The 23,207-nt window shown below is 42.2% G+C and overlaps 1 protein-coding gene and 1 long non-coding RNA gene across 9 annotated transcripts in view; one reads left to right on the top strand and one right to left on the bottom strand.

Moving 5' to 3' along the window:
- Positions 1–254: 254 nt before the first annotated feature.
- Positions 255–2,074, bottom strand: Gm35824. Its single transcript, XR_377964.4, has 2 exons — positions 487–2,074; positions 255–372 (listed from the first exon to the last, which is right to left on the bottom strand). It is a non-coding gene; the product is annotated as a predicted gene, 35824 (long non-coding RNA).
- Positions 2,051–23,207, top strand: part of Rad18 (RAD18 E3 ubiquitin protein ligase) — a 76,841-nt gene continuing 55,684 nt past the window's right edge. For 2 of the 8 annotated variants that reach the window (XM_006506437.4, XM_006506434.4), the window contains exons 1-7: positions 2,051–2,198; positions 5,192–5,273; positions 10,704–10,765; positions 11,956–12,026; positions 17,066–17,403; positions 18,726–18,825; positions 22,812–22,996. In XM_006506437.4, the coding sequence (XP_006506500.1) occupies positions 2,148–2,198; positions 5,192–5,273; positions 10,704–10,765; positions 11,956–12,026; positions 17,066–17,403; positions 18,726–18,825; positions 22,812–22,996 (889 nt within the window). In that variant the 5' untranslated portion in view covers positions 2,051–2,147. Of the gene's footprint in view, positions 2,199–5,191; positions 5,274–10,703; positions 10,766–11,955; positions 12,027–16,502; positions 16,710–17,065; positions 17,404–18,725; positions 18,826–22,811; positions 22,997–23,207 lie in introns of all 8 variants that reach the window. The other 6 variants (NM_021385.2, NM_001167730.1, NM_001381931.1 and 3 more) reach the window with 4 other exon arrangements.

Here is a 23,207-nt window from a genome sequence, read left to right as displayed (position 1 = left end):
AGGAGGAAAAGATGACCTGGGAATGTGAGCTCACTGGTAATTTGCTCATTAATTCCATCTCACTGAGTGGTTGGTGGCAAGAGTTCAGAGATGAATGGCATTGGGGTGTGACCTGGAGGCTCTGCAGAGAAGAGAGTGCCTCCCCAGCCCCACCTCTTTTCTCTCTTTCCTCATTTCCCTCCCTCCTTCCCCCCTCTCTTCCTTTCCTCCCCCTCTCTCTGTCCCTCCCCTATTCTTCCCTCTTTTCTCACACATTTCTCTTTCACTCCCCAGTCATTTGTTAACCTAATTGCCCAGTATCCAAAGAGAACCCTAAAGGAATAACTATGGCAAACTTGCTTTTTTGTTATTGCCGTATCTTTGCACGGCAACCTGCCCCTCCGATGTTCCCAGAACTATCCAGCAGCACCCAACTCAACCTAGAGTTCATGTGAGTACTCTCCCCTGATGGGTTGGTACAAATCCACCTTGCATCTAATCTGCCACCTGCCCCTCCGATGTTCCCAGAACTATCCAGCAGCACCCAACTCAACCTAGAGTTCATGTGAGTACTCTCCCCTGATGGGTTGGTACAAATCCACCTTGCATCTAATCTGCCATTTACCTCCTGGCTGCCGACTTGCTAGATTCAGTGTCTGAATCCTCTTGCTGTTCTGACACTGGGTTCCGTATCTGCATGCGGAAAGAACTGTCTTGACCAGACAGACTCTTATGAGACGATTCTGTGGTAGTTTATATGCTCAAAAGCCCAACATCCTGAGTTCAAGCCCTGCTTCTACTTAGCTGCAGAATGCTCTGCACCAATTACCCATTTTTCTTTCCTTTGAATAATGAGTAAACCAAGTAAGTGCATGATGCAAAAACAAAACAAAACAAAACAACCCAAAGCCACAGGAGTGCTTTGAATACAGGTGGTCTAATATGTGTTAGCTATTACTGTAATAAGTAAACTATCACCTAAATGTTGTTTGTGTTGGTGTTGCACAGTTCATCTGTGACTGTAGGCTAGGAAAAATTAATTGGCTCAGATTACAGGGATTATTTTATGATAAAAACTCAAAAGAATGAATTCCTAACCTGCTGGGTTTTAGTCTTCACACCTGTAAAGTGTCTGTAACAGCCACATCTCTCCCCCTACTTTCCAGGAGAGCTCACATGCCTGGTCCATTGTAAGTCTTCAAAACATACATGTTGAATCGGTGAATGTGTGGGCCACCGGGGTATCAGTGATACCGCAAGCTTCGGGATTCTGTCTTGCGAGTCATCTGGACCAACTTGTGGCCCCTGAGACCTAGTACAGCGGAGGCCCACAGAAGGCAGAAGATGAGTGCTGAACTGAGTAGCCAGGCTGGCTGTGTGTTGGTCAGCGTTCCACATCCAGATAATGGAGCTCTGGTTAAATGAGCCTAAAAGGAACCTTTCTGGAGACAGGTCCGGGAGATAAGGCGTCACCTGGGAGATGGAAGAGGGTGAGGAGCCTCTCAAGTAGATGGAGTAATTTGATAAAAAAGAATGTGGGTTCCTGTTAAACTGATTTAATAACACTCTTTGCTAACACTGGTCCTTTTATACATGGGGACTATCTGAGAACTAAGTGCCAATATTAGCCGTGGTTACCTTTGAAGAACAGAGGCTCTATGTGGCTCTCGTGGATGCTTACAGAAAGAGGAGTTGAGACAGAAGTGTAACTTTAGATATTTTCAAGGAGCAAGACAGATCTCTAAAGCAACCAGAGATTACTACCTGAAGAGGGAAGACCTGAGCCTAGATCTTGAACTCTCTACCAAGGCTTAGGCTTCATTTGGTTTCTTTTTCCTAATATTCAATCACCTTCCGGAATCTTTTGTTTATTCATTTTATAAGACAGATTAAAGCTGCTTTTAATCTTTCACTTATCTTCTTGTCTCTCGGGATCCAAGAGGTCCAAACGCCTGCATCGCTCCAGGCTACGCCCTGGAATGTCTCACTTTTTCCCCTTCGGTCTTCCGAAGCCGCTAACGTCCAACGCACAAGAACTACAGCTCCCAGCATGCCGTGCGCTCGCCGCGAGCGCGCCGCACGTAGCTGACGTACGGTGTAGCGCGGGGAATTTCGAGTAGAGGAGCTGCGTGGCGGGCCGGTAGCTGGCGGTCTCATCAGGTGCGGCCATGGAGGTCCTGGCCGAGCCGCGATGGCCTCCGGGGTTGGCGGTGATGAAGGTGAGTGTCGGGGGAAGGCCGGGGCGCGGACGTCGTCGGTGCGAACAGGCACCCCGGTCCGCGCGCCGCCGCCTCGGCCCTAACCTGGCCTCGCGACGCCGGTCCTCAGTTTCCAACCCCCGAGACGGTCCGGGAACGCGCCGCGGCCCTGCGCAGTCAGCCTTAGGTCGCCGCCCTAACGAACCGGATGTTTTGGGTTTCTGTCACTATCACCGCGTCTCCCCGTAAAGTAGTGTCAACGATGGTGACATCACATCCTACGAGGACTCCTGTGTTAACAGTGACACCACTCGTGATTTGTGTGGACGTTGCATCGGATGACATTTTATAATCAAGCAGTATAGCAGAGGGTCCGCTTATCATGGTTTTCCATTTCTGGCTGTGGTCCAGAAGTCCTCCACGTTCTTAACACACTGCATCCGGCTTCCCTGCCTAATGTGCCCTCCATGACTCAATAATGACGCATCTCTCTTTATTTAACTTTTATTTATTTTATTAATTTAGGAGACGAGGTCATACCCTGTAGCCCCTGGCTCACATCTTTTTAAAAGAGAGACCAGGACCTAGACCCAGCGCTTAGCCTTTCCTTTTAAGGAATTATTGCATACTGAATTATCTCCCTTAAATAACATTTAGTAGGATGTGTTGTTTGTTTGTTTGATTGTTTTTGAGACAGGGTTTCTTTGTGTAGCCTTGCTCTTGTAGGACCAGGCTGGCCTTGAACTCAGCGAGATCTGCTTGTCTGCCTCTGCCTCCCAAGTGCTGGGATTAAAGATGTGTGCCACCTCTGCCCATCCGGTGGATGTTTTTTGTTTTGATGTTTGTTTTCTACCAAGATTGGGTAGCCCTCCTGCCTCTGTCTGCTGAGTGCAGCAGGCTTACGTTGTATCTGTTATAACCTAGACGGTTTCCCTATGACAGTTGGTTATTCTTTGCTTTTATAATTGTTGTTTTTTGAGACAGGGGTTTTTTTGGATATCCTTGGCTGTCCCGTAACTAGCTCTGTCCTCTGAGTGCAGGCTTTTTCCTTCTGTTCTTACAAACAATGCATCTATTACAACCTGAACATTTCCCTTCCACAACTGATTATTGTTTGTTTTATTTTGTGTGTGTGTGTTGTTTTTTGAGACAGGCCTCCTTTGTTGAATCCCTGCCTATCCCAGAACTAGCTCTGTAGACCAGGCTAGCCTAGAACTCACAGACCTCAATGCCTCTGCCTTCCAAGTGCTGGGATTAAAGGCATGTGCCACCACTGCCCAGCACAAGCAGGTTTTTATAGCTATGTAATGTTTCATATGGACTGTAAATGACAACTTTTTGGTTTGTGTTTGGCTTTATGACGGGCTCCTTATGTAGTAGTGCAGGTAGGCTTGAAGCTTGGATACTCCTGCTCCTGCCACTGAAGTGTTAAGATTAAAAGTAGGTACTCCCTTGGTTGTATTTGCTTATATTTACATTAATTATTCTAAAGAATTATTTATTTTATTTTTCGCATTGAGTGCTTTACCTACTTGTATGTATATGCACTGCATACATGCCTGGTGCCCATGGAGGTCAGAGACGACGTCCTCTCGCCTGGAGCTGGAGTCCTGGATGGCTGGGAGCCGTGTGTGGGCACGGGGAATCCAGCACAGGTCCCCTTAACTGCTGAGCCATCTCTTCAGCCTCCACAGTGTTTTAAGTAACAGATTCATACAGTTCAAGAAATACATAAAATAAAAACGATCTCCTTTCCGCCATGTCCCTCATTGCCCAGTCCCCTCATCTTAGTAACTCTGATGATCACTTTGTCGCATCCTTTCAGAAGTTTCTTTATATATGGAATATAGTCTACTTTGTTGGTGTCGGTGGGGTGGTTTTTTTTTTTTTTTTTTTTTTTTTTTTTTTTTTTTTTTAAAGAGCAGCGTCTCACTCTGTAGCTCTGGCTGCCCTGAAACTATGTAGATCAGGTTGGTCTTGAACTCACAGAGATCCTTCTGCCTCTGCCTCCTAAGTGCAGAGAAGCCTGTGTCACTATCTTTGGCCTACTCTACATGTTAAATCATCTCTCTGTGTGTGTCAGGATGCTAGCCAGGGTCACTTCCATGCCAGACAAGGACACTGCCACCTCCCTAGCTCCCCACACTTCCATTTCTTGAGAATAAAGCACCCCACTGTCATTGCTATCAGTCCCTTTCTTAAACAAATTAAAGGATTTTAAGTTGCAAGAACCAATCTGGTTCTGCTGAGCTTGTTGTCCAAGTGGACACTGGCTTTCGAAGGCTTTCTCATTGGCTGCACTGTGCCTATAGAAAGTACCAGACTACCATGAGGAGGGTGGGTATGTCAGCCTTGGCTTGAAACAGGCCCAGTATTGTGTGCTTACCTGGGATGTTAGTCTCCTCATTGCGAAATAGAGATTTTAATCGGATAGTTTAGTATTTATCTATTTTATTTATTTTTGTTTGAGATAAGGTCTCATTATATAGCCACATCTCGATTTGCACTCAATCCTACCTCAGCGTCCGAATGCTGGTATCACAGGTGCATCGACCGACCCCACTAGAGACTCTTTAAGTCTTTGGCTTTATTAGTCTTTTGTCCTGGCTGGTTTTGTCTCAACTTGACACAGGCTAGAGTCATCAGAGAGAAAGGTGGTTGAAATCTTCCACCGAGTGGTGACTCTGTGCCAGAGGATGGGTCTGAAAGAAGAGCAGGGATGAAGGAGAAGAGCAGGGATGCAGGAGCCCTTTGTGAAGGGCTAACAGTGTGGCCCAGGAGCCTGCAGCTCCACCTGTCCACAAAGCAAGTAGGATAACCTGAAACTTAATATTCAGGGGGAAGCTTTTCTCAGTCATGATCCTTTGTTATTTGTCTATAGTCAGATTTTGAATATGTATCACTCACAAATAAGTGTTATGTAATTCATTTTGGGGACTAGAGGGAAAATTGTTTGCCAGGCATTGAGTGTGCTGTTGATGTCCTGCTGATACACATGTGCTTTTGCATTGCAGACAATAGATGACTTGCTGCGCTGTGGGATTTGCTTTGAGTATTTCAACATTGCAGTGATAATCCCCCAGTGCTCTCACAACTGTAAGTACCCTTTGTTTTTCTTAGTAAAAGCACAACGTAGTTTTCCTTGATGGTGAAGGAAATACTGTTCACATAGTCATTTTCCATTTTTCGTTCCTTTGCCGTGCACTTTCAAGGTCTATGCCGTCACCTTTTCCTGAATATGGCAATTGTGTTTCTTACAAGGTTCTTAGATTTTCTGCTACGTCCCCCTTGGATATTTTTACATGTCTTTTGCAGAGTTTATGGTAGTAAAGATTTTGGTAAAGTATATGCATATTTGCTGAACACTTTAATATATTAAGCTTCAGGATATTTTTAGCAGGATGACAGACAAATGGTTCAGCCACTTAGTGTGGAATTGTAAATTTTAAACTTCAAAATATTAGGAATGCAGATACTTTTAACATGGGATTATATCCTAGTAAACCTATCAGCAGTAGAAAATATTAATAAGGTAAACATTTGTGTTTTTTATGATTATTCTATATAAAATTTTTAAATATATTTTTATGTGCATTGCTAGTAAGGTAAACATTTGTTAATCCACTTAACCTGTTTCCTGTTGTAGCACAGTACAGGCACAATACACTCACCCTTCTGACCAGCTTGCTTTCGGGGAGTTGTGCCTACTCCTTCTACCCAGCATTCAAAAGTGTTATAGTGCATATTGCTAGTAAAAGGTTGTGGTGGGGATCGGGACAGAGGAATTAAAATGCAAAATACAGTTTCTATTGAGTGAATACCATTTTTCCATTCTGGTATAGCTGGAAAACAGTCAGTCAAACCATCATAACTAGGACCATCTGGATTCCCTCACAGTTCTCCTATTTAAGAGTATTAAAGATCATTTTATCACTTAGCAGCCATGTACTACCGAAAACAACTATGCAATAGAATTGCTTCTTTATAAGAAATATTTTAAATGCTTATTGAATATGCTGGTTCATCTGTTTACTTATTTGTTGAGGGACAAGTCTTGACCACAGCCTCATACATTCTTAGGCAAGTACTCTGCCAGTCTCCTAAGTATTTAATAACTTATGGTTGTACAGGCGAGTTAGCCTGCCAATTAGGCCATCTAGTGTATTGAATATTTAGTTATGGTATTTTTTTGTCCTTTGTTTTCAAGTTTATTTATCTTGGAAACTTAAAAATCAGTTCAGTTTGGCTTAAAGTTGGTTTTATTGGAAGGCATCCTTGACAGACAGTTCTGTGAAGTCATACTAAGATGATGCAAATGTCCGCTTTGCAGATACACCCACGCTTCGCTCTTGAGAGCCACTTAGCAAGTGGATGAGTTTGTAGTCATTGCCTAGGATTTCTCTAAATGTAAATGTCTGTCGAGTAGTTTGTACTTCAGAAGATAGTTCTGGGAATTAATGTGCAACCTTGACAAGGCTGTGGGAGGTGGTTTAGTGGGTAAAGTGTTGAGTTATGATCCCTACTACCCACTTAAAAGCCAAGGGTGATGCTAGACACCTATAACCTTAGAACTTGCGGACAAGACAGATGAATCTGGGGCTCTAATTAGCCTAACTGGAAAAACAACAGTGAATTTCAGGACCTTGTCTCAAAAAATAAGATGGAGGGTGATTGAGGAAGACACACAGCGTTGTCTCCATGTGTATATACCCAGGCAAGTGCTTCTACATATAACACACATACCAAAACCAAACAACCCCCCCATTTCTTGGCCCAGTATGAGCAGATTGCTACTTTTGTTGTGATAAAACACCATGATCCAGTCAACATATGGAAGGGTTTGAGGTTTACCACCTCAAATAAGAGATAAGATAAGAGTCCATCACCATCACAGAGGGGAAGTGTGTCTGCAGACAAGAATGGCAGATGGGGGTTACAGAGGTATGCAGTACTCCAGTCCTGGACATTGTGGGATACAGGCCCTTAGTTGGATGGATGGGGCTTGTTAACAGCTAAAACTAATTATGAAATTTTTATTGAATCAGTATGATTTCAAGTGATGCATTTTTAAAAATGACCCAATCCACTGAATTAATAGTAGAGTCTGGGAACTAAATTAAAAGCAATAGCTGTCCCTGTAGGTGCCTGAGCCCAGCAGGTATATTTAGGAATGTGTGACTTAAAATATTGCTTGGGAGACTTCTTACTGTATGCCTTAGTTACATTTCTCTCGCTGTGCTAAGTCACCATGGCATGGCAACCTATAGAAGAATGAGTTTATTTGTGGGTTATAGTTTCAGAAGGTTAGAGTCTGTAAGAATCATGGTGGGAAACATGGCAGTAGGCAGGCAGGCAGGCAGGCAGGCAGGCAGGCATGGTGCTGGAGCAGTAGCTGAAACAGCACATCTAGAGATGCAGCTATGAGGTAGAGGTAACTGGGAGTGGCATGAGTCTTTGACACTTCAGAGTTCACCTCTAGTGATACACCTCCTCCAACAAGTAATACTAACTAATCATACTTATATTAATTAAATATTAACTATATTATATTAATCCATACCTTCTAATCCTTGCCAAACAGTTTCACCAAGTGGAGACCAAGTATTCAAATATATGAGCCTATGGGGCCATTTTTATTCAAATCACCACATTCCACTCTCTATCCCCATAGGTTTGTGATTGTATAATAATGCAAAATGCATTTAGTCCAGCTTTAAAAGTCCCCATAGTTTTTCACAATCTCAACATAGTTTAAAAGTTCAAAGTCTCTTGAAACTCAAGGCAATATTTTAATTGTCACCATCTGTAAGCACAAAAATCAAAAAGTGGATTACATAATTGCAACATAGAGTGGCATAGAATAGACCATAATGGAGGAAGAGGCTTATAGTGAGGAAATACTGGACCAATACAAGACTGAAACCCAGCAGGACAAACTCCAAATTCTGTAAGTCCATGTCCAATGGCAGAGGGTTGAGATGGTTCTTCGCTTCCAGCCTTGCTGACTGCAGCACTCTTTGCTCTCGGGCTAGTCCACTCCCTGTGTACAGCTAGTGCAACTTGGCAGATATCCTATGGCTCTAACATCTCTAACATCCTGGGATCTCCAGCAGGATCCAGGCTTCACTTTCACAGCTTTATGAAGTAGCCTTTCAGACTAAATGCTGGGACTCTCCTGCCACATGCCTGGCCTCTGTAACCACGGACATTACCGCTTTGCATCTTTGTTCCCTGAAGTAACAACTCTGGGAGTTCTTAAATATGAATAAATGCCTAAGCCAATAGCTTTTTTTTTTTGTTCCCCAACTAGCTCATAACTGAATTACCCATTTATTCTATTCTAAGTCCCACCATATGGTTGGTTGGTTATCTCTCCTCAGTTTCACGCAACCATCACCTTCAGTGTTCACAGCGAATCTCACATGCATTACTATTTCCCAGAATATCATCTTTCTCTGCGGGATGACCCACCTTCTAATCCTGCCTTAGCTCATTGGTCATAGGCTTTTTATTGACAGGTCTGTAAAGATGCTCTACAGGCTTCAGTGACTGTCGTTAGCCCTGGAGGGAGATTCCACAACCACTTAGCTTGTGCATCCTTCTGACTTGAGAGCAAGAATCCCATGGACAACTCTGCCAAGTTTTTTGTTCACTCAGGATAGAGCCTGGCCCCCTCCTTGAATTATATTTCTAGAAGCTTTCCTTTGTTTTTAGCAGCAGAAAATTCCTCAGGCATTGCCTTTTGACAAGGTGGAAGCTTGGCTAGAGGGGGTCTTGCTCTGGTGCACCCCTTCCACTATTCCATTGTATAACAGAGCTTTCTTTAATCTTCATATCTCTTCAGCATAGGCCTTGGCTCTGACATTAAATTTTCTCCTTTTTGCCGGGCGTGGTGGCGCACGCCTTTAATCCCAGCACTCAGGAGGCAGAGGCAGGTGGATTTCTGAGTTCGAGGACAGCCAGGGCTATACAGAGAAACCCTGTCTTGGAAAAACAAAAACAAAAAATTTTTTTTTTCTCCTTTTCAAACTACATTTTGTACTTTTTGCTTTTTTTCATTGTAGACCCAAGAGTGATTTCTAAGAACTACTTGACAGAGTCAGTATTTGACTGTCTTAAAATCTCCCTTACCAAGGAAATTAATCCATTATTTTCAATTTTGCCTCAGGCAACATTTTAAGACAGGTGTGGAAAGTAGCTATATTCTTTGCTAACATACCACAAGAATGTTGCAAATAATCCTTTATGAAATCTTTTGAGCTGGGCCTCCACAGTCCACATTGCTCTCAGCACTACTGTCTTCTAAGCTTTTACTAGGATGGCCCATTAAGCCCTACTTCAACTGCTTTCCCAGTCCACAGTCCCAAAGCATTCTCTGTTTCTCCAAAAACCAGCATGGTCAGGCCTGTCAGAGTGCTATCCCACTCCTAATACCAACGTTCAGATTTGCCCCACAGCTGTTAGTCACTTCAGGTGTTCTCTTTGGTGGTGGCTACAGGACAGGTTTCTTTTCTGGCTCCTGAGGTGCTTTCTGCTGTGGTCTCTCCTCCCTGAGTGGGTTTTCTGTCTGGGTTTTCTGGGGGAGGGTAGCAGTTTAGCCTATGATCTTGCTTTTTCCATGGATCTAGGGCAAGTTGTTGGGTTTTCAGGTTGCTCAGCAACTGAATGGCCACTTCCATCTGAATGGCAACTTCCAGCTTCTCTGCAATGCCCAGAAGAGCTCAACCTGTTTTCTCTCTTGTTCTTGGCCATAGTCTATCCCTTTATTCCTTGGAGTACTGTTGTTGGAACTGGCAGTGCTTCTTTATGAATACTTACACCATCAAAACCATATTGGTTTTGCTTCCTCAACTAAAAGGCTCCCTTAGTTCAGCTTTGCGTAAAGGAGCCACCAGCAAAGTGTCAATTTATTACACCCGAGAGTTTTCATTGTATGCTGCCCCGGGTGTGAATAATTTAGTATTTACTTATTTCCTGCTTAACTTTATAATATAGTTGCCCCATTCTTTGTTGGCTATTTGAGATTAAACAAAACAAAACAACAACAACAAAACAAACCCTTAGCCCCGTGTATTGTTTGGTACCTGCCACCCAAGTGCTTGTTAAGTATGGGGTTGTGGGCCTCACAGTTTTAGGGTGTAGAAATCTTCACTTAATAACCTGGATATGTGTTGTGTCTGTATATCCCATTTTCAAGTTTTCTGTTTTCAAGTGGGAAATACTAGCTATCGGGCATGTGTATAAAATAAGCCCAGGGCTTCAGTGTGTCCTTGTGGTCACAAAGTGGGCAAAGAGGGAGTGCTGTGTGCTTACAGAGCTGTGGGAGCTTAGAGAGTCACTGTACTAGAGGCACTTTCTTTCTTTAACAGTGCTTTTTAGATATACATGTAAACACTTGTGGAGCAAGAGGACACTAGAAACTTGGAATGAAATCACTTTCTAGTCGGAAGGCAACATTGTAAAAGTCAGATTCCTGCATTACTGAATAACGTAACTTCCTATGTTACATTTTGTGTCTTTTTGCAGATTGTTCACTCTGTATAAGAAAGTTTTTATCCTATAAAACTCAGTGCCCAACTTGTTGCGTGGTAAGTTTTTAATTTTTTTTTATAAATTTTGTTGATTAGGGCAAATTTTTTTGCTTTATGTGTCCACAAAAATGCACAGGGTGATTGATATGTAGTCAGTGAATTAAGCCATTTGAACATTTCCAGGAAACATTTCTTAAGTATGCACAAGAGACATGGGTTTTATTCCCTTTCTCATCAAGAATTTTGATACCCTAATGTATTTTTAGGAAGTAAAAGGCTCTAATTCTGTTTGATTCCTACAGTTTGTGCTTTTGTGCCTCCTAACTTTTTATAATTTTTCACTTTGTATGCAAACTAGTGCTGGGAGTCTTCGTTTGGGAAGGGTTGGTGGATATATTTGTAGGAGGCGAGAGATTCATGGCAGCTGGGCTCCCCCAGGCCTCCCTGGTCTCTTACTGCCCTCCCAGAGCAGCCCTTTCAGAACAAACATGAGCGAGTGTGTTGTCCATATCTGAGACTTTTCCTTGAGGTGAGAATAGATAGAGAGGGAGATAAAATGGAAAATTAAACTCATATCTGGGTAAAGAAAGAAGAGACACAGGTCTCTTGAAAAGGAAGCTGCAGGGAGCTGGAGGTGTGACCACTCTGGCCAGCAAGCACATCGTGTCAGGATGTCACTGAATTTGTCTAAACCGTTTCCCTGTGTCAGAAACAGAGCAGCTGCCTCCAGACTTGGAGGTCTCTGTCACTGCCTGCTGTCTTTGTAAAGGTAGACTTGTACCGTGGCGTTCATTCCAGGTGACACCACTGCTGCGGTAATGGATATTTCTCTGGTGTTCTTGAGTTTCTTAGTTTTAACCCTCTGAACACTTAATGCTTCTCTCCTAGAGTTATTGCATAGAAGAGCTTCTCTCTTTTGTTTCTAAGTAATTAGGGAAAGCTAGAGTTTTGGCATTTTAAGGAAAAAAATCCTTGCTCATACTGGGTTTTGTCTTAGTTGGTCAGAGTGAATAGCAGATAGTTTTAACATGCTTTTGAGGGCTGTTGCCAGGCTTCCGGTTAGCAGGTCCTGATTCACTGGCTAAAGTTATGTTAGTATGAGATGAATCCACTTTATTTTGAAGTTTTCCTGGAATACTAGTGGGACAGAGAGCCCCAGGAGGGCAGGTCAGACATTTTCAAAAACAAGATTGTGACAAGTTAATGACTGCTTTTGACCTTTTCCATCTGTTGTTTTCCTTTTCTAGGCAGTAACGGAGCCAGACCTGAGAAATAATCGCCTCTTAGATGAACTGGTAAAAAGCATGAATTTTGCACGGTATGATTCAGTTTGGTGACTAACCACTCACTGCCTGTGCTCTTTATGTGTGCCTCCTCCCCATGCCCTTTCCGTTAGGGAGTGCAGGGTTACATCCTGGAGCCAAAGAAGGGAAGTGGTGATAGCCACCGCACAGGGGAAGGTCTAATAAGGGTGATAGCCACCGCACAGGGGGAAGGTCTAATAAGGGTGATAGCCACCGCACAGGGGAAGGTCTAATAAGTAGTCACAAGGTTTTCTCTACCAGAAACTTTCCCGTTTTGAAGAATTAAGAGTTAAAGTGTAGATATCTTGGCACTTTATTTATAGTTGGTGTTGTGTTGCTTCTGGGATGTTAGCCTCTAAGACGTTTTAGTGGACAGCTCTAGAGAATATGTGTTTTTATGCAGGTGTGTATATTAACCCTTTGTTCACATATTTAATTGGTTCTATTTGTTATATTTTAACCTATTAATTCTTAATCAGATTTACTCAGCATGTGTAATATGGTATATTGTGTGAGACATGCAACTGCTTCTCTATAAAGCTGTCGTACATAGCTGTGTTCTTTAACTGTCAAATGCATGAAGGTTTGGATATGAGTTTGGTTTCCCAAAGGGATATAGAAAGGCATGTTCTACCAAATATACCTTGTATTTGTTTTAATTATGTTGTTAGTGCACATGTCCATGCATGAGACCTCTTTACTTGTTGGAAAATTCATGGAGATACCTGACCTTGTCTCTAAAAATGTCTTCAGACTTCTAGTAGAATTGCACATTTTTAATAGGTTTGTATCATAAAGATGATTATGTTTAATGCTCTGTGAACTCTAATATGCCATTGCAGCAACTGGCTGGTTAGCTAATTTCTTTGTGAGGCCATGTAATAGTACACTTTTCTAGAATAAGAAACTATGTGTTTCTCTGATTCTCCTATTGAAGTCATTGCTTTCTGTATTGTATACTGTAAAAACTCATGTCATGTCTATTAGGTTTTTTCCCTAGGTATGTGTGAATGTTATATGTGTACTTGTTAATGATGATATATGTGCATGTGTGTAGGTACACTTGCATGTGTGTGTGAGGGTGTCAAAGCCAGAGATCAGTATTGGATGGATGTCTTCCTGTGATCATTCCTCGAGTTTTGGGGGGGTGTTTCTCACTAACTTCGAGTTTGTGTAGCTGATGAGCCAGTAAGCTTTCGGGTCTGCCTGTCCCTGCCTGGCTAGTGCTGAGGCTGCAGGATTACACTGCCAGCCCCAGCTCGTTATGGGAGGTCTGGGTCTGGAACTTGAGTTCTCATACTCCCACCAAAGTCACTTAATGATAGCCATCTCCTGGACTTTTTGTTTTCTTTGATTTGTTTTACTTTTGAAGGTTTATCTTATGTGGCTGTATTTGAGTTCGTCATTCTCCTTGGGCTACCTTCTTGGCATTATCATTCTTAGCATCGTCCTTGAGCAGGTGCCTGTTTTGTTTCTTAGATGGTCATCACGTGTGGTGCTGTGGTACCTCATCTGCAAAATTAGTAGGGATGAAACAGAAGTTAATTGATATCATGATTTGTTTGAACTCTGGTAAGATTGATGAGGGAAGAAGAATAATCTTATGACTAAAATGTAAGATATTTATATTGCTTGTTGATTTTATTTCTTGTCTTTCTCATTTGCCCTTACCATTTTATATGCCATTTGGATTTTTAAAAATTTAATATTCTAAATTGAATAATAAGTTATGGGAAATAATTTTAAGAGGTTTCAGATACAAGGATGACGTTCTTTTACATTTTCTTTTGACCTTTGGTGTTCATTTTTCAAAGAACACCCTTTTTCTTGCCTTGTTTTAAAGTAATGTTCTTAGCCCGATGTAGTGGCTCACCTTCATCCTGGCATTCGGGAAGTGCTGCTGTTAAGAGACACAGCAAGAGTGAGAGCAGGCACAGAGCAGAAGAGTACCAGCAGTCTCCTTTGGATGTGTCAAGGGTTAGCTTGCTCTTAAGGGGCTCAAGGATAAATGGGAGATAGGCTGTTGACAGGAATCTGAAGTCTGGGAGAAAGGCTTGGAAAAACATGAAAACAGATGACATCTAAAACCAAGAAATATTTTGCAATTCATATAACCTAGAATAAATTAGACAGAGATGCTAATTTCCAAGCAGATGTTTACATTTAAATGGAGTTAGTCATTTTTCCTTAATTTCCATCACCCTTATGAATTCGTATGAAAGTGATCTGGCACCGTAGAACCAAACAGCACTCATCACAGGCACTCAGATTCTCGTGGACAGATAAGGACTTTTAGAGCTGGAAGACTAGGATCAGCATCTTATTGTACAGATGGGTAAATAAAGTCCCAGGAAGTTTCACTGGTCTGCTTCAAGTCATCTAGTTTAGAAAGGCAAACAAATTAGATCTCAGACAGCCAAGAGAGCCCCAAACTGCTCACCTCATGGCTCTAGCGCTGAATAAACAACTATGACTCAGCATATTAAGTTAACTTAAGTTCCAGGTCTTGTTCTCTGCCATGTTGATTGCATCTGGCTCCAGACTTTGTGCTTGCTGTTCTTTGTAGGTGAAGCAGTATCTTCCCAGGTGGCCACCTGGTTTAGACTCACTTTCTCTGACCTCTGTTCCCATAGGTTACCTCTAGTGAGGCTTTATGACCAGCTGGAAAGATGGAAAGAACGCTTCCCTCATCTTCCCCTGCTTGGCTGCATTCTACTTTATTCTATGTATTTTTTCCTGGGGTAGGGCTGGCACTCTTACCCTTCCACGTGCTAGGGAATCTCTCTACCACTGAGTTGGGTTTGTTTGTTTGTTTTCTTAGCCATTAGGCTCCATTGTATTAGCATTTTTCACATAAATTGTATAAACGTGTTCATTTTTTCCTTATTCTGTAACTTTCGTGAGTATAGGTTTTATTTTCTATTGTGATTCTCTGGCAAGAGTACACGGTACTGGAATAAGTGAATTGATTTCAATTTTAGCCCTGAGAATAGTTTGTTGTGGTCTTGCTACTACTGTCTTCCATAGTCTTCTTGGCATGCCTTGAAATAAGAAAGCCACCTGAAGTAAAACTCACCCAGATTGTGGAATAAAGGCAAGAAAATGACCACTAGCATGCTGAAAGTACCAGTGCTGGCTCATCTTTGCCTGAATACTGTCTCCTCTCCTTTGCTACTGTGATAGGAAAGCTTTTCTCAGAATCTTCTTTGTACTAAATCCAGGGGCTGGAGGGATAAGAGACTACTGAACCCAGTGGTGTGTGTGTGTGTGTATGTGTGTGTGTGCGTGTGTGTGTGTGTAAACATATATATGATTTATATAAAATTTTTTTTATTTGTTTCCTAAGACCAAGATCCTTTCTTTCAACCTTCTTCCTGTTTTTCCCCTCCCTCCAACTTCCTTCTCTTGCTCACTCCCTCACTCCCTCTTTCCTCCTTCCCCTCCCTCCTTTCCCTACCTTTTTCTTGATTGTGTTAGATACAGCATCATTATGTGATTGAAATTACACTGGAATTAGAATCTTCTGCTTCATCCTGCTGAGTGCTGAGGTTATCAGCATGTGCTGCCATCCTTAGCTTAGTTTTCCTTTATTTTTTTATCTTTTTCTTTTTTTTTTAAGTTGTGAAAAAATTTAAATATACATGAAAGTAGGGAAGGTAATATAGTGAACCAGCCTTCTTACTTACCGTGTACCTAACTTTTCCTATGAAAATGAAATCTTTTCCTCTTTTTATAATCTTTGTAGTCTTTGTTCCTGGCTCTTGTTCTTGGTCTTACCTTTGCATTGACTCAGGACGTCTTCTGCAGTTTTAGGAGAGAGATGGTGGTGGTTGGCATCTGTGCTTTGTTCAGTCTTGGGGGGAGGTAGCTCATTTGTTATCACTGATGGTTGATAAGAGTTGTGAGCTTTTATTGTTGTTGCTTTGTTTTTAAGTAGCATTTTATCAGATTGGTGAGTTCTAGGCCTGCCAGGGCTTTATATGAGACCCTGTACAGGGGGAAAAAAAAATACAAAAAGAAAGGAAAGGAAGGAAGGAAAGAGGCAGCACATTGACAAACCCAGAGCAGCAGGAAAGAAAAACTATACTTTTTGAAAGTAAATGCGTTTTGTTCTGACACGCAGTTACCTGACCGGCTCTTTGCTTTTGTTCTGTTAAGGGTTGGTGCAGTGTATTACTAGATTCTGTGTTAGTTTTCCTCACTTTTTCTGACCTCTGTCCCCACAGGTTACCTACCTCTAGTGAGGCTTTATGACTCATGTGCATACACGAGCTTTAGGTGTACAGATGGAAACACATATGCACACGTGCACATTTGTGTGAACACACTCTGTGCACAGAGCGGTCCCCTTTCCTAAGGTGCGACCTCTGACATCTCACCTCAGGCAGGCCACATGGTCTCCGTGAAGGTATCCATTTTGGCTGGGCTAAGCTGAGCATCTTTCTAGCACTGCCTCTGGCATCTGTTTACCAATGTCTGTTTCCTGCCAGGCTTGTGGCGTTTGGTCCTTGCATACCCTGGAGACGATTGCAGATGGGTGAGGGTTTCCTTCTCCTGGCTCCCTCCTACATGCCTAGCACACCGTCCCTCTCGTTCTCATCATCTCTGCCCAGAATTGTGCTCTCTTCTCCCTGGTCAGGGAGGTAACTTCTGCTTCGATGTCAGTTCAACGTACAAATCCGAGAAGGTGCTCCCAGGTGAAGGTCTTGGGTCAGGGTTGCATCACTTCATTTGTCTCTCTTCTCCCAGGGATCATACTTTTGGGTTGCTTGTGTCGTAGTGCTAACTGTTGCTTTATGTCTTTCTCCAGCTTTTACTTAGCCATTGTAGAGTAAGTGTCATATCAGCACCTAGAACCCAGTATACTCTTTAAGTTCTAGTCACTGCCTTTTAATAATGATTTCCTGCATTTTAAAAGAAACGTTTTAGTTTGATTGTGATTGTGACATAAGTTCTGTGTTTCAGAGGAACCAAGTATTAATTAGGGAGACTCAGTGTATTATGCATAACTTGGCATCTTATTTACCCATTTGTTTGTTTTGTGTGTTTCAAGGACTCACCTGTTGCAGTTTGCTTTAGAGTCACCACCCATATCTCCTGTGTCTTCCACCTCAAAGAAGGTTGTTGTTAAAGTGCATAATGCTGACGCCGCCCAACACCCTGTCAAACAGGCGAACAGGTTAATGGATAAGTTCCTGATTAGAGAAACTGGTGACTGTGTATTTGAGTTGTTGGGAAAAGAAAATGAGAGGAAATTCAGCCCTCAAAAAGAGCTAAGCACCTCTGCTGAGATTAAAGAGACAAGTCTCCTAGGAAAGCCGGTACTGGGGCTCTCGGATGCTAATGGTCCTGTGACTCCCTCTACATCCACTATGAAACTGGATACTAAAGGTAGGCAGCACTTTTATATGTGCACTTTTATACTTAAGGAAGTCTCACTTGTGTGGTGTGAGATTAATAGGCAGCACTTTTGAGGGGGAGAAAGACTGGACTGGGTTTCACCTCACCATGTCTCAGGCATTGATGCAGTCCGTGGTTAGGGCTTATTTTATTGGTATAGGACATGTACTTCAGTGAGCCTGACTTATTTCCTGGCTCTCCCAGAATGTCTCTGTAGCCAGTTTGTTATCTCACTCTTCCTACAGTATACTCAGGCTGACAGAATAGCTGAAAACTGACCGGATGTGCTACCTGGTCAGTAAATACCGATTGCCTGGAACCTGCCCTCCTCCTCTGTTTATATACTAGCTCTGGTGTTTCCATGCTGCAGTGGTGCAGAGTGGCCTAATGGTGACAGAGCCAGGATTATGGTATGAAGGGTCATCTGGAAAACTCACAGCCAGTCTTTAGGACCTTATCTTTTACTAAGAATGTGTGTTGTTTAGCAAACCCATACAACCCACAGTTGAAGGCCAGTAGTGTTTACTAGAAAATTGAAATTAGCTTATTAGTACTTGTATTTTTAAGGTTTTTTCTATTTTAGTTTTTGATTATGCGTATCAACATCTCAGCCTGGAGATCACTCCGTCTGTGGTTTTTGTTGTTATATTTTTATTTCATATGGACATGTTTTCAGCTCTTGTAGAATTTTTTTCTTTTTTATCCAAATGAAATCTTAGAATGGACCATAACATGTAAAATAGATACACTTCTCTGTGCTACTAAAAGAAGGAGTAGGGAGTCTGGGGACTCTGGTGCCACAAGCCTTCCTTCTTTGGAAACTGCATTTTGTGGGCACCTCCACATTCACTGCAACTCCACAAAGCTGCAGCTTTAGTAAGGAGGACCTGGCCCGGGAGCCAGGAGGTCAGTAGTTCAGCCAGATTGTAAGGAGCCAGCGAAGCCTTGGTTTCACTCCCAGGTGGAACTTGTTTACAGAGTTGCTGAGGCTGTGCTTGTCCTGTGTTAGATGTCCTGTGTGAGATGTCCTGTGTGAGATGTCCTGCGGCCTGGGGAGACTCAGCGCTGTGGTTTCCTAGTACCCTGTTTCCAGCTGGCTAACTCCCAAACCTAAGTGCAGCCTCTAGGCCCAGGGTTCTGATCATGGGACTTCCCGCAAAGCAGCTAGTTACTAGTAACCCGTTTGCCTGTTCTCCTGGCTCTTTTAAAGAGCATATCAGCTGGGATTCTGTCTTTAAATTACTGAAAGATGTCAGTGTAATTTTTGCCTGTTCTATGGCTAATAATGTCTCCCCCCTCTCTTTTAAATGCAGTGTCTTGTCCTGTTTGTGGGGTCAGCATTCCAGAAAATCATATCAATAAGCATTTAGACAGTTGTTTATCACGTGAAGAGAAGAAGGAGAGCCTGCGAAGGTGAGCACAGCCTCTGACCTGCCTTTGCACGATGCTTCTCTGCCTGATAGATGTCAATCAAAACCAGGACTCCCGTTGTCCTGGTGACTAGAACTTCTGTTTCCTTCCGTGTTTGATTTTCCCTTTAGTGCTGGTTACCTCTCCATCCTCTTGTTTTCCTTCTTCAGCTCACACTCTGCCATATTTCAGGAGCAGATTAGCGCTTGCTCTCTGATACATTATGATTTAGAGAAACTAGTGACTTAGAATTCACTTATCTTTTAAACTTTCTTTTTAGAATTTTCAGTTGGTCATGCAGAGGCCTTGCCCAAAGAGAGCAAGGACAGCTTGAATTTGAAGAATGTAAAATCTTTCATTAGTTCTTAGGATGTTTTAATATTTTTATATACATCTTTAAACAATTAAAATGTAGTATTTTAAGTATTAATTTAAATAAAATTTACTGTATATTATTTATCCATCTGTCTGTATGTATGTGGTGCTGAGAATTGAATCCTAGTGCGCTTTTTCAAAAACTTTTTTTGAATAGGATGTTCAATAGCATAATGATGCCCTGCAAAAATGATGCAGAAGAATATTTTAGCTGAGGTTAGTGAGATGTGCCAGCCAGTCCAAGCATTCAGGAGGCTAAGACAGGAGACTCCGAGACTACTAAAAAGTAGGCCAGCCCAGGTTGCTCAGTGTCATCCAGCCCAGAGCTTCTGATTTCCCCCTTCTGTGCCGGAGAGTATGTATGGGATATGTATGGGAGAGTATGTATGGGATATGTATGGGAGAGTATGTATGGGATATATATGGGATATGTATGGGATATGTATGGGAGAGTATGTATGGGATATGTATGGGAGAGTATGTATGGGATATGTATGGGAGAGTATGTATGGGATATGTATGGGAGAGTATGTATGGGATATGTATGGGAGAGTATGTATGGGATATATATGGGATATGTATGGGATATGTATGGGAGAGTATGTATGGGATATGTATGGGAGAGTATGTATGGGATATGTATGGGAGAGTATGTATGGGATATGTATGGGAGAGTATGTATGGGATATATATGGGATATGTATGGGATATGTATGGGAGAGTATGTATGGGATATGTATGGGAGAGTATGTATGGGATATGTATGGGAGAGTATGTATGGGATATATATGGGATATGTATGGGAGAGTATGTATGGGATATGTATGGGATATGTATGGGAGAGTATGTGTGGGATATAATGACCTTCTCTCCAAAACACCCAGAAATGACAGTACTAGTAAGTTGTGAGGATGGGGTTTGTACCTCAACTACTGTGCTGCTTTGTGTCATTTGTGTACCACGGTCACCAAATCTGAAATAGTCCACTTAGTATTCAAGGAGTGATGTTTTAATTGAAGGTAAATTGCAGGGCTTTGGGAATCAGTGGCTGGTGGAGACGATAGAGAAGCAGGGTCGTGTTTGAGTCTGGGTAGATGTAGCTGGAGGAAGCATGAGCAGCAAGGTCAAGGGGAGATTTTATTTTTAAAAACAGGGTATAGGCCTCAGTCTACCTGCACTGTCAGGTGGTAAACAGGACAGTGGTGAGCACAGGGAATGAAGTGGGGTGAAGTTGGAGACAATCTGTGAGAGTCCAGAGAGAGTGGGAAAGAGAAGGGGGCTAGAGACTTCAGTGATAGCTGGAAAGGGGTGAAGAGGGTGATTGGCTCTTATGTTCATCTGTTTTGAGGAATATTCTCCCAAAAGCATTCTCTTAGAAGGCAAGATCATCTTATTGTTTTAATTATTAAAACTGAAAAGGTGCCACTTAATGTTTCTAAGTCAGTTTGGAGTGAATGCAGGTTCCCTGGGGCAGGCTGTGACTTACAAAGGCTGAAGTGTGGCAGTGTGCTGCTAACTCACAGCACAAGCTGGCCTTAACTCCAAGCCTGCCTAGCACTGTGCTCACAAGGACTGCCTTCTTAGACCCACAGTTTGTTGATGGGAATCGTATTTAGATGGTTATGTTGCTAGTTAGGGGGCGGGGATTTGGGATAATACAAGGAGATATCCCAAGATGACTTTCTAAGCCATTAATCGGTATCTTGTGACCTGCTTTTTTTCCTTGTGTTTCACCCCAGAAAATGAGTTTGAAGTAGTTTCTGAGTATTTTCTCCCTGAAGAGAATTTGTACTTATGATCTTGTTTGGATTGTTCTCTTTCCAGAAGGCTCTGTTGTATTCTTCTAATGCTTCTAGCTCTGTCCAATTGTGTTCCAAATGTGGCTGCACAGAGAGCCTTGCCAGTTGGTCTCCAATGCAACTTAGAACTAGCCTGTACCATGTCACTCAGTAGACTGCTGAGAGATCCTACACTTGAGATAGCTGCTGGTGTTGGTTTTGTTTTCCAATTCCTAAATTGGCTTTACTCCAAGTTTTTCTGTTTATTTTTTGTCCTCAGAAGTATTTCTTACAAAATTGTTCAGACATACTTAGGGAAACATGGACCTGAATCTGTTTAGTTACATCCTGGCCTTGGGTTTGGTCACATAACGGTCTCTATGCTTCACAGTCTTTCCTTTATAACACTGAAGGACACTGCTGAGTGTGGCTGATCACCCTGACCCCATCCTGTGTGGAGCTGTCACTTGGTTCAGAGCAGAACTCTTTTCTATTGATGTCCTGGTTCTGAGACCCCTGACTTACAATATTTAGCTTCACCTACTCAGCATGGAAAAGATCAGTGCATGTCATGCTTGGGGAGATGTTTCTCTGGCTTCAGAGTCTCAAGTTCTTGATAGAGATGGTCGACGTCTGATGGTGCTTTCCTTGTGAATGCTGCCGGACACCACAGATGTTTATTAGCATTTCATAGTTGTGAATGTAGTAGTCTGTCCTGGATGAATGTTTTACTTAGAGACTTAATGAATCACCCCTTCCTTTGTACTTGTCATAAACACTGTAAAGTGAGTTAGTTGTTGCTACCTACTCTGATTTTATTTTACCATAATTTCATCAATCTTGTGGAGTCCAGTTGGATGCCATTATAAGAACAATCTTGGAAAAAGACTCTTGAAGTTGCAGTCATTTTACAATTAAGTAGTTATTTCTGGCTTTCAGGCTTTACTGATTGGGAATAAAAGACATAATTTAGTCAGGGAATAATCCTCATGTGAGTAGAACTATTGTATCTATACTTGACTGTAATAGTGCTCCCAGTATGACCTTTGGACCACTGCAGCATCAGATTTACCTTGGGAAACTGGAAAGTAAAGACTTTCAGTTTCCACCTTCAGGCCTGCACCATGTAGCTGGATGCTGTTGGTAGTTCTGAGGTTCCCCTGAAATTTGAGAAGCACAGCCTTTTATGAACTGTCTTTGCTTATTTCTTTTTAAATCTTTTTTATTTTAAACCCTCTTAGTCTTAAGATCTTACTAATTTGCTGTTGTAATTTTGAAATGATTGCAATTGTGAAGACCACTTTGAAAACTGCTTATTATGCATCTAATTACCCTTAGAGCTGAACCTCTAGTCAGAATACACCACACCTTTGTGTGGGTGTGAGTATGCATGCTCATGGTTTGGGGTACATGTGTATGTTAGCATGTGTGTGAATGCCAGAGGTCAACCCTGGGTATCACACTCAGGAGTCTGTTCTACCTCGTTCTTTGAGGCAGAGTCTCTCACTTGGGCCTGCCTGGCCTTGGTCATTAGTTAGGCAAGCTAGCTAGCAAGCTCTAAGGATGCCTCTGTTTCTATCTCCCCAACTTTTTATATGGATGTTAGAGACCAAACTCATGCATATGAAACAAGTGTTAGAGACCAAACTCATGCATATGAAACTCATGCATATGAAACAAGTACTCCATTGACTTAGCTGTTTTCCCATCCTTTTATCTTAATGTCTCAACTATTCTTCTAGTCAGTCAGGTATTGGGAAGGAAACTTACTGTTTTATCTGAGAATGCTTGATAATTCACAGTAATCCTAAGATCTTTTTTGTTTGTTTGTCATAGTTCTGCTCACAAAAGGAAGCCGTTGCCCAAAACTGTATATAACTTGCTCTCTGATCGTGATTTAAAGAAAAAGCTGAAACAGTATGGCTTATCTGTTCAAGGAAACAAACAGCAGCTTATTAAAAGGCATCAGGAGTTTGTGCACATGTATAATGCCCAGTGCGATGCTTTGCATCCTAAATCAGGTAAAGTAATACCCCTGTGCTCATCTCTGCATAAAGTAAGTATGTAGCTCAGAGATTATAAACCACAGAAAGAATTTTAGTAAGTACTTTTTTGGTAGTAGGTAAGATAAGCAAATGAATTTTAAGAGCTACCTGTAGAACACTGTGCTAAGGCAGTCTTCCTCTCAGGCTGTCTCACTGCCCCAGGTCCCTTCTCTGAGAATCACTGCTG

The sequence above is a fragment of the Mus musculus genome, chromosome 6, assembly GCF_000001635.26.
Source record: "Mus musculus strain C57BL/6J chromosome 6, GRCm38.p6 C57BL/6J".
Lineage (NCBI taxonomy): Eukaryota > Metazoa > Chordata > Mammalia > Rodentia > Muridae > Mus > Mus musculus.
This window is presented reverse-complemented; position numbering and strand designations above follow the sequence as displayed.